This window comes from Gambusia affinis, linkage group LG04, assembly GCF_019740435.1.
Source record: "Gambusia affinis linkage group LG04, SWU_Gaff_1.0, whole genome shotgun sequence".
NCBI classification, from domain to species: Eukaryota; Metazoa; Chordata; class Actinopteri; order Cyprinodontiformes; family Poeciliidae; genus Gambusia; species Gambusia affinis.
Window position 1 is genome coordinate 19,647,462 of NC_057871.1, and position 11,205 is coordinate 19,658,666.

Consider the following 11,205-nt stretch of genomic DNA (forward strand, 5'->3'; position numbering starts at 1 on the left):
GCGATGTTACAAAAGTCACGCGACAGTAGCCACTTGGTAAGAATCCTGTAAAGATGGCGGCGGCCCCTTCTGATGAGACTAGCCTTCAGTCTCAAATCAGTAAGTCATCATACATTACTAGACATGATGACGTTTTAAGCGATATCAAGAGCTGAGATACTGCTTTAGAGGGATCCTTATGGTTAAACTCGTGTTCTATTTTGGTTGTCACCGACACCCTCGTCACAAGCTAATGAGTTGTCACTGTCAAAATATCAAGTCAGCAAAGTGCAGTTGGTGACAAGGAAAAACGACAATTACAACTTGTGCTGTTTTGGCTCTGCTGTTAGCGTCTACACCGTTGTCAGTCGTTGGTTAAAAAGCGAATGAATGTAAATATCTTGGAAGCCTCCGTGTGATACTAACCGGGTCCAAAAGCTACACCTTCCTGAACGATCTGCTCAACTGGAGGAACTTCTGCAAAAAACAGATTTTCCTTATTTATTTATCCGTAAAACCACAGAGCTGACATTTAGCGTCTCACAAACTTAACATAATTTTTTTTTTAAGTCACGTAGTCTTGTTTCATCCAGCTGGCACGAATTTGTTCCAAGTTTTTAAATTTAATGTTTGTTTCTCACACACAGACAAGGCCACCAATCCTCTCAATAAGGAAACTGACTGGGACAATATCAAGGCATTTTGTGATAAACTCGACACTGAACCAGATGGGTAAGATGGTGAATGAAAATTACAGCTATAGAGCTGAATATTTATTTGTCCCTTTAAAGATTTCTTCTATGCTTTTTTTAAATTCTTTTTTTAGCTACAATGACAGGTTTCAGATCTTGAAACACATTTACAGTTCGTCAAAGATGAGCTCAGTGACGAGAGACAACTATTTTCAGTTGTTTATTTTGTATTTTTAGAGAAAAAAGCTGTCTGGAACACTACTTGAAAGACTAATCAGGTCATGCCAAAGCATCTCAAGTAATTTTAAGTTCAGACTTTGACTAGGCCACTCCAAAACCTTTTGTTTTGTACATGATCTTGGGGTAATACATTGATTACCCTGATTTCTTCTTGACGATTTTCTGGAAGCAAACAGAATCTTGGTTCCATTAAACAAGGCAAATTGTCCAGGCCCTGAACCATAAAGACCGCCATGTTTGACTGAAGGTACTACCGTCAAAAATGACTTCTTGAGGTATTTTAATTCTGCGACAGACTGGCGACTTGTCCTGGGTGTACCCCACCTCTCGCCCGAAAGGTTCGCTGAAGATAGGCACCAGCACCCCTCCTGACCCCACTAGGATCAAGGGTGTATAGAAAAAGGGTGGATGGTATTTTAATCTAGTTAATACTTTAAAAAAAAATTAAGTTAGGTTGTGCCTCAAAAGTTAACCCAAAAAAGTGACTTATCGCAGTTAATTCAGGGAAAAACGAGGAAGTGAACTACAGTATATATTTTTCACATACGGACAGGTACAAATCGTCATGTGAAAACTGCATTTTGTGTTTACTCAGGTTACCTTCTGTGTGACCTTAAAATTAGTTTAATCTCAGTCATTTATTTGTGAAAGAAAAGCAAACCTTTAAAGGGGCAAATACTTTTTAGTGCTTTTAAATCTTGTCTAAAAAAAAAAAGTTTGACTGGTTGGAAACAGTGCAGTTTATTTAAGCCAAATGTTGTTGGGTTATTTTTGTCTTATTTGTTAAAATCATTTAATTCTAAATTAAAAGGCTTCCATCAATGTTTTAAACGACTAGACGATTTGAAAAGGCTACAGTTAATATTTGCATTGTTATCAGGCCTCAGCTTGCAACCAGACTTCTTGCCCACAAAATCCAGTCTCCTCAGGAGTGGGAGGCGATGCAAGCACTACTGGTAAGACTTGAATCAATAAGCTCCAGACTTTGAGTGAAATTTGGCATCTTCCAAATGGCTAGATGGATATATACAAAAATGAAAATTCTTGTCCTCTCTCAGGTGCTTGAGACGTGTATGAAGAACTGTGGAAACAAGTTTCATGGTGAAGTGGGAAAGTTTCGCTTTCTTAATGAGCTCATCAAGGTGGTCTCGCCTAAGGTAAACGCCTTCTCTCTTGTCTCACTGGTTTGTAGCAACTTAATACGCTTGAGATTGTTTCTTTTCTTCTTAGCTATAATAACAAAGGAGAAACTGTGTCTTTCGCCGTCCAGTGTTTTGTAGAGTAGAGCCTGGATGGATGTAGCAAGAATGATCAAACTTTTATTATATTTGAAATCCAACCAAAAGCAGCCAACTTTCCAATACAAAGTCTAAATTATAAGCTATGAAAAGCAACTGCTCTTTGTTCCCATAAAAAGGTTCCTTTACAGGCTGGAGAAGTTTATAATCTGATGTAAACTTGGGGAAAAATTAGAACACCTTATGAAAGCTCATGTGTGTCTATAGTATTTGGACATATGCATATTTAATATCTTTTTTTTTTTTTTTTTACTGTGAAATAGAAGTTAAATAAATATCACTTCAGAAAAGGCATTTAAAAAGTTTATGATTTAATAAATAAAACTTTGTTTTAGGTAAAGGATTTAGATCTAGCCCTGAAATAGCTTAAACACTAAACAGGCAAATAATACCTGGTGCTCATGATGTGAGCACACAAAAATGTGTTAGAAAACACATTTCTGTTTTATGTTATTTTGTGTTTTTGTGCTGCATGAGTAAAACCAGTGTTATTTTTCAGTTTTTGCATGAAATCCTCTGGCTTTCTTTTCAGAAGAAAAATGAAAATGATACATTAGATATGTACATCTTATATGTATCATATTAAGTATTTGTGAGCATTCTTTTGATTTGTTGTGACATTTTCCCTCCTCACGTAACCAGGTATATTGTCTTGTGGAATAAGTGTGAAAAATTAAATGGAGCATAGAAAAAATATTTGTATTTCCAGACTGTTCCGCTGTTCCATCGTGCGTTTGCTGATCCATCCATTTATCAAACTCTCTGTTTTCCAAACTCCCTCTGTCAAACGATGATGTGCATCCTGTTAAAATGGCTTCAAAAGGAATTGGAGCTGTGGATATATGAGCGTTGATATGGATTAAAAGCTTCAGGAGCCTGCCGTCTCTAAAATAATCATTACAGTATTTGAGACATTTTCTCTCTTTCTTGTAGTATTTAGGATCCCGGGCTCCAGAGCCGGTGAAGGCAAAGGTGTTGGAGATGATGTACAGCTGGACCGTGTGGTATCCTGATGAGGCAAAGATAGCTGAAGCTTATCAGATGCTGAAGAAACAGGGTGAGTTCTTTTTTCGTCTTTCAAGTAATTAAGGAACTGACTTTTGAGAGGGTTTCTGTATTGTTTTTACTGTTTTTTCTTTATATGTGTGGTAGATTAACCAAAAGTAGCTTATGGAAGTTTTTAGTTCTCTTCCCAAGCTGATAATGTCGGTTTTGGTTCTCCATACTTGCTCTTCTCCCGCCTGTAGGTAGATAGAACCAGTTCTGCTTTCAGCTCGAGCACGAGACCGATGTCCTGGGTCATGAGTAGTTGACTGTGCTGTGATGTTAAAAATAGACGTCCATTTGAAAATTGAATGTACTGTGCCAGATTTGAAATGTTTTTGGGTGCCCTTGAAGTATTCACACACTGTGTTTACACATGAAGCCGAGGCTGGGCTGTTAGGAGTTCGTTTTGTCAGAGGTTAATCGATGCTCCTGTCATTTCCAGGCATTGTAAAGCAAGATCCTGTGCTTCCTGGTGACAAGCCACTCCCACCTCCTCCACCCAGAGCCAAAATTGCCATCTTTGAGGACGAGGAGAAATCCAAGGTGTGTGACGAGAGATCAAGAAGCAGAATGTATCATCGTGAAGTAGATCATTTTTGTCTAGTATTTTGGGGGAGAGGGGGGTGTGTGGATATGCTCAAGACTCATAATGAACAAAAATCCATTAGACCATGTGGAATTGAACTCCTGAGGGCTCGCTATCTACACATTCCTCTTCCTCGTTCTTTTTCCACTCTCTGCCTCATCCTGTTATTGTAGATGCTGTCCCGCCTGTTGAAGAGCACCCACCCTGATGATTTAAGAGCAGCAAACAAGCTCATCAAGGAAATGGTTCAAGAAGTGAGTGACTCAGTTCACAAAGTGCAGGACATCAACTCGCATGTAAACGATTTTGATTTCTGTTCAAATGAAAAGTCCAGTTTGCAGAAAACCTGAATCGCCGTCATTTTTCTTATGTAATTTTTATTTGATGTAAATATTAGAACTGTGTTGGAATTCAGTGGCTTTAAACTGATTCCTGTTTTCATTTTTAAATGCTAAATAGAATCATTTAATTATTTGGACATATGTCCTATTAAAAAATAACTGGATTTCAAAAATGTCCAATTAAGATGGCTTCTCCTGTCTTGCGTTGTCCCTCCTGCCCCCCAGGACCAAAAGCGAGTGGAGAAAGTTTCCAAGCGAGTGAACGCCATCCAGGAGGTGAAGGAGAGCGTGAGCTTGCTGAGCCAGCTGCTGGACGGCTACAGCAAGGAGAGCTGCTCCCATAGCAACCAGGAGCTCGTTAGGGTTTGTAACGCTCAGTCATTAACCACCTACCACTCATTTGGATTTTGTTGATTTTTCTTAACTGTGTAACTACAGTAGATCAGCATTTTTTTAAATGTATAGATACATTTTTTTTTCTCCTGTAGTTCATTATTACAGTGGCTGCTTTTTAAATTTTCTGCCTGAAACTTCAGTTCCTGTTCATTTAAGCTCACTAGAGTTGCTCAAGATGAGAAAAATATAAGCCCCAACTTAGGATTTCACCTTTTGCTCCTTTACTCCATGATTAGAGCCATTTCACATGAACCAGTTCCAGCAGCACAGGGAGACATCTACTGGTTGATCACTGGCAGCCCAGGCTGCAGTTTTTGGTGGTCCAATGCAGCCAGAGGCTTTCTTTTATATGGTTGCTTTACATTGCTTCCTATTTTTGTTACATATTTTTCTTTTTTTAGTGGGGTTTTGCATGCAAGACAAAACCGGACCGTTAACAAAGCAGCTGATGCAGATCATAGCAGGTGTTGCTTTTAGTGAGGATAAAACTCCCATTTGTCTGGATTTGAGATGTTGTCATTCTGTAAACCTGTTAAGTGCAACGTATAATTTATTTTTCATTGTTCCACTAAAAGATATCCCCTCCACTTTTTATCTTACAGCATGTGTGGCACAATTAAAATGACCCCTGAAAGCTCGATTCTGTGCCCACTTCATTTATTAGTAAAAACAAATTAAAGCGCCTTGACATGAATTCATCTTTTATTGTGGAGCCATTGTGGAGTCACACTAGGAAGTTGTGATTTGGATATTACAACCAGCCATTGATTTGGATATCAAAAAAATCGAGTCGATAAATTACTGTTTAGTGACGCTGTTTGCACATTGTGACATATTTTTGATCACAGGATCTTTACCAGCGCTGTGAGAAGATGAGACCTACGTTATTCAGATTAGCGAGCGACACAGAAGACAACGACGAAGCTCTAGGTACATTTTGGTTTAAAGTTTAGCATTTGAACGCCACCGCAATGTCGTTAACACGTTTACGCCCTGCAGCCGACATCTTAGAGGCCAACGACAGCCTGACGCAGGTCATCAATCTGTACAGGCAGCTGGTTAAGGGTGAAGAGGTGTCAAAAGACGGAACGTCTCTCTCCTCTCAACAAGGTGCGTTTGTCTTTTCAGAGTCATCGTTGCAGTCGTGTGCAACTCCGTCCCTTTTGGTTTAAGTTGCTTGTGTTTTTTTTTTCTACACACCCTAAATCAGGTGGCAGCAGCTCAGCACTATTAGACCTGACAGGACTCAACATTTCAGAAAACACAGAACCTTCCAACCCGCATGCTGCACCTCAGAGCCTGGGGTTGAGCCTATTGGATGATGAACTCATGTCTCTTGGTAAGAAAGCTACAGATGATTTAAACCTGAGAATTATTTAACTTTTACCACTTGCACATCATAATTTTTTTTCCCCTCCCTGCTTTTCAGGATTGAATGTATCAGAAAACTGTGACTCTAACATCATCTCTCAGGTGGGAATTAATACCCTCACAAATCGCTGCAGTTATGATTTCGCATAAAAACGATTATATTCTGCAGCCTGTTGTCTCACTGCATCAAACTTTCCATTTGTTGTCAGCCCTTGAATACTGCAGAGTCTTCTGCTCCGGCTGTAGCGCTGCAACCAGCTGTGGTGCAAACATCACAGGCTACACCAGCAGGGGGCGGCACTGCTACGCCAAGAGCAATGGAAGAGCTGGATTTGCTGGGGAAAACATTGTTGCAGCAGTCTCTACCTCCAGAGAGCCAGCAGGTGAAATGGTGAGTGGACATCCTGTTCAGGGTTCCTTCACGGCCGTACAACGCGAAGGTTTGTAAAATAAGACCTTTGTATTCCAACGCCTAATTCATTATTCAGTTGCTTCTCACAGACTTTAAATTTTTCCTGTATTTCTAAAAACCTATCAAACCTTTCATCAGTGTTTCTAATGGTTCCAAATGTAAAGGGGGCATATTATGTAAAATTGACTTGTTGAGCTTCACATTGTGCTTCAGTACAATTCCTTCATCTAAAACATATGTGGAGCGCTGCTGTGATTCCTTCATTCATGTTTGAAAAATCCCAGTCTCTCCACTGGCAGCCATTCTGTTTGCAGAAACACTTACTATTTCAAAGCACCACCATTTCCACAAAGCTCCTCCAGACTAGCTGCAGCAATTAGCAAAAACCTGGTGGAACTGCGATTCTGTTGACCTTATCATACGAACTATTTCTCAGTGAAGCGTTGGTAAAAGAAAAAGAAAAAAAAAAAACATTGTTAAAGGCTTAATAGAGAAGCATTGTTGTGACAACTTCCTGAAGGCGGAGAGTCTTAAAGAAACAGAGACCCAATTTCAAGGTGTTAAATTGCAAAGTCAAATTTCTTTTAAGTTATGTTTGATTGAAGCAGCATTTTTGATTGTGCTAGAAAATGATCCTCTGTGGGGTTTGCTCGTTTGTTTTCCTCTGTAGGGATAAACTCCAGCCTCACTCTAAGGTCCCGTTGCGAGATCTCCAAGCAAAGTCTGGGGTGAGCTCCAGGCCTGCTGCGGGTCCGGGGCCGACGTCCGGCTTCCTCGTTCAGTCGGAGCAGCCTGATGGCGTCCTCCACTCCAGTCTTGGCTTTGCAGACAAAAGCTCGTCATCATCTGTTGACCCCAACGACCACATCTCATTAGCAGATGTCACAGTGCCTCTAGAGTCAATCAAGCCTAGTAAGCACCAAAGCTTAAAGCTACAGCAGCTGTTGGAGTTATTCTGCACTTTTGAGGCTTTTATGATGGCGTAATTCGAGAAGCGTGAATTTAACATCTTTAAGTCCGATTTTCTCCCTCGTAGGTGGTTTTTACAGTGAAAATCTGATAGACATTGAATTTGACATTGATGTCACAGACTTTCTGCTGTGACATCAGTAAAACTCACATTAGATGTAGTTCGTCACCTAAAATAAAGCTCACCATCTGCCTTTCTTTTGGTTTAGGTTTTTTTCCAGGATAATCATTATTTACTCATAAAGTCACAATGCACATGTCTCTAGTAACATCACATAAGGCATAAAGCAAGAGATTACAGTTCTTTTAAATACGTTGACTTGTATTTTTCTCTCTGCTGACGTGTTTTTATTTAAATTCCTAAAGTCTTTTAAGCTCTATATGAGAATGCTGCTCAGATTTCAGGAACAACACATGGAAGTCATTTGCGAAGAGTACTAGTGTAGACACAGAAACCGATCAGGTAGAAAAATACAAATATGAATAGATTCTTACCAGCAAAGTTTTCTTTCCAAGGTGGAAACCCCTAAAGCAAACCGCAACCTAATTGCTTCCGAATCCGTCAAAATGTGTCATCAGATGCTCGTCCAGTGTCCACTTTTGATGTTTGCATTCAGATCAAAGCCATTTATTGCACTGTTTTGTTTTTTTTTTACTTTCTTCGCATCATTTACAGTTTGTTTTTCTGTTGCAGGTAGAGTGTTACCGGTGACTGTATTCGACAAACACAGCCTAAGGGTTTTGTTCACGTTTGCATGCGACTGTCCTCCGTCGAGGCCCGACGTGTTGGTGGTCATCATCTCCATGCTGTCCTCGGCACCCATTCCCGTCACCAACATCCGTTTCCAGGCAGCCGTTCCCAGAGTATGTCTGGGATTTTTTATTTATTTAATTTTTTTTGCATCAGTTAATTAGCCTGAAATCGGACAGTTTTGCTCTGATCGGAGGCTCAAATACTGTAAAAGTATACATAATTATATTGTTTCCTATTTTATTAAATGCACCACAAGTGATCAGTATCACCATTTTCTGTTTAAATTTGCGGCAATCAGCTGCAATCACTTTTTGGAGTTTAATAAAACCAGATAAAAGTTAAGGTTCTTGTTTTTAATTATTAAATTTTTTTCATTAATTTTTAACCTTTCCATACACAAGTAAAAAAAAAAAATACACACAATGCTGAAAAAACAAAATAAAAAATACATAAATATTTCTATTCCTGTCAGTGGGGCAGAAACTGGCATCATATTGTAATTCTTCAGTTTCTGTTGGATTCAAAGTACTTATAATTTCCAAGATCTTTGGAGAAAAAAAAAAATCTGAATTTGTTAAAAATGTAAAGAACCAAGGAAATCGGTTCATTCTTGCTCATAGTGTCACATAAAAGTTTCATTTTCATCTTTGCCTGCCCAGTTTAAGACATTTTGAGAAACAAATGAAAGTTAATCATAATTTTTGTGTTTATAAACATTGGAAATTTATTGTAACTTATGGACTTTGACTAATCAGTGGGTTTATGTTTCCCAGGTAATGAAAGTAAAGCTGCAGCCTCCCTCCTGCACTGACCTGCCAGCCTTCAACCCCATCCTCCCTCCAGCCGCTGTCACACAGATCCTGCTGTTGGCCAACCCTCACAAGGTGCTTTCTCCACATTTCACTACAGAGAACATCTGATGTGTTTTATCTGTGTCCAGCTGGGTCGGATTCACCCCGTTTGTGGCTCTTCTTTCAGGAAAAAGTGCGTCTGCGCTACAAACTAACTTTCAACTTGGGGGAAAAATCTCACGATGAGTCCGGCGACGTGGACGAGTTCCCACCTCCTGACACCTGGGGCAACCTTTAGAGAGAGAGAGAGAGAGAGGGAGAGGACCTGGCCTCCTGTCGTCAGACCTGCACCATCCTTTATATTTGGGTCGACGTTTTCCTTTCGGAGGGGGGAAATAAAGACCAGATTACAATGAAGCGGTTTCAGACTCTGCTGTACAAAAAACTGATGGACTGTGAGAGCAGTTGCTGAAGCCAGTTGACCTTGTGCCTTCTCATCCTTATTTGATCCTGTCAGTGTTTCTAAATGGAGTTGCCGCATCCTCCTTGTCAGATAATTAGCCCAGTGTGTTGATTTGCAGAATTTCTTCTGAATGTGAATTGGTTTAACTTCCAAACCGCTGAGCAAATCCCGTGTCATATGAATCATGTTGTTGATTCAGGCATACCCCCAAAGTTGTGTTATCCGTTCCTATGCGACATCCTGCACAGTCTGCTGCACATTAAACAGTTTGCAGGTCAAACTACTGAATGGGTTTCCTCCAAGCTAATTAGACAAATCAAATTAAAACTTGGGTTTGTGTGGACAAAATGAAACTAAATGCATTTTAAAAACCACTGCAGCGATTTAAGTTTCAGTCTGATCTTTATAATCTTTTCAGAGCAGGGGGAACCGATGTAAAATGGTGTTGTCAAAGCATGCAGGGTGAACACGACGATGACGTCTTTCTACAGGAAATGCAAAGAGTTTTCACCGCAGCTAGCTATTGTTACCGAGCCTGATCCAGCCAAAACGAATCCTGTTATTTTTGCCTCATTTTTTCTTCTTCTTGTAGTTGAAAGGCACATAGCCTCCATTCCTTTACAAACTTTTTTTATTTCTGCACTTTTCTGTTTTTAGGACTGTTTTTTTTTTACAGTTTAACTCAGGATTATTTTTCCTTTTCCTTATTTAAACTTGTATGCACTTACTTTGTTCATATTTTGCACGTGAAATCATTCTTGTTTATTCATCTCTTGTCACTTTGCTTTTCTACTACTGATTAACCCAAAGACTCTCAACTCTTATGTTCACGTCATACTGATTTTGATTCTGCCACATGTGCCTCAGATTGGGTTGTCTGGTTGTTTTTGTTTTTTTGTACACATATAACTTAAGTGGGTTTCCTTTTTTTTTGTGTCATGTTTGTCTTTACCCAAAATGACTTTGTAAAGCATAAGATGCATTATGTGTTAAATGATCTTTCTAGATGTTGTGTGCAGCAAGAGAAGAAATATATAAACTCCTCTGTATTTTTTTCTGGAGTATTCAGAAAGAATACAATGATGAGATTTTAGAAAGGTGGCTGTTCTTGGGAAAAATTATAAGGATAAAAATGTGGAAGTATTTGTTGGCACCACTGGTAAAGTTGTGTGAAAAGTCTTCAAATAAATTTTGTATTGAAAAAAAAAAAGAGAGAGAAAGAAATGCAACCTTTAAGCTTTGCGACAATTGTTCCTATAAAAGATCCCTTCAGCATAAATGAAATCAACTCAAAAACACTATTAATCCAAAAAGAACATTAAATGTTATAACGCATATCATACAAGTGTCTTCAAAGCGCTGTGGATGTTGAGGAAGGATTTCCTGTAGCGGACAATCCGGCAACGACTCTGAAGAAGCCTCTGACTGAAGTCTGTTTCTGTATGACAGTCTGATGACTGTCATGATGTGCTAATGGCTCAGTTTCCAAGCAACTAAGTCAATATTCTACAGTAACATGTTCTGGATGACGCAGTTGTTGGCAAGCACTGCTGATCCACCTCATTTGCTTTTGCTATACTCCTGCATATGGTCAGAAAGTTCGGCTCAGAGACATTAGAATAGGGGATATGATCCTTTCCCCTTATGATTGATGGATAAGATGGTTTGAACTTTATCCTCCACTGTTTATTCTATTGTCCTGCTCTGAATCCATGAAACCTCCTTTTTTTTTTTACTCATCTGGAATTCGGGATCACAGTTCAGGTATTATTGGAGCTTTTCTCTTTTTTTGTGTGTGTAATCAAAGCAATTTATAATCCATACTTTTTCAAATTGATCATAATTTCTAGAAATTTATAATTATCA

General features: G+C 39.2%; 1 protein-coding gene across 1 annotated transcript; it reads left to right on the top strand.

Annotated features, from left to right (window-relative positions):
• Positions 1–10: 10 nt before the first annotated feature.
• On the top strand, positions 11–9,293 carry LOC122829240 (ADP-ribosylation factor-binding protein GGA1-like). Its single transcript, XM_044113648.1, has 17 exons — positions 11–99; positions 627–711; positions 1,792–1,867; positions 1,970–2,068; positions 3,143–3,266; positions 3,699–3,799; positions 4,016–4,096; positions 4,409–4,546; positions 5,428–5,509; positions 5,579–5,689; positions 5,790–5,918; positions 6,009–6,052; positions 6,160–6,341; positions 7,033–7,274; positions 8,026–8,195; positions 8,859–8,969; positions 9,064–9,293. Exons 1-17 carry the CDS (start codon positions 54–56, stop codon positions 9,172–9,174), a joined length of 1,932 nt encoding a protein of 643 aa, XP_043969583.1. The 5' UTR covers positions 11–53; the 3' UTR covers positions 9,175–9,293.
• Positions 9,294–11,205: the final 1,912 nt, after the last annotated feature.

What these genes read in the sequence shown, in the direction of transcription:
- LOC122829240 (XM_044113648.1), top strand. Translation starts at nt 54, where the DNA reads ATGGCGGCGGCCCCTTCTGATGAGACTAGCCTTCAGTCTCAAATCA. An exon ending in AGACAACGACGAAGCTCTAG is followed by an intron (nt 5,510 to 5,578) that starts GTACATTTTGGT and finishes TACGCCCTGCAG; the next exon opens with CCGACATCTTAGAGGCCAAC. An exon ending in GAGAGCCAGCAGGTGAAATG is followed by an intron (nt 6,342 to 7,032) that starts GTGAGTGGACAT and finishes TTTCCTCTGTAG; the next exon opens with GGATAAACTCCAGCCTCACT.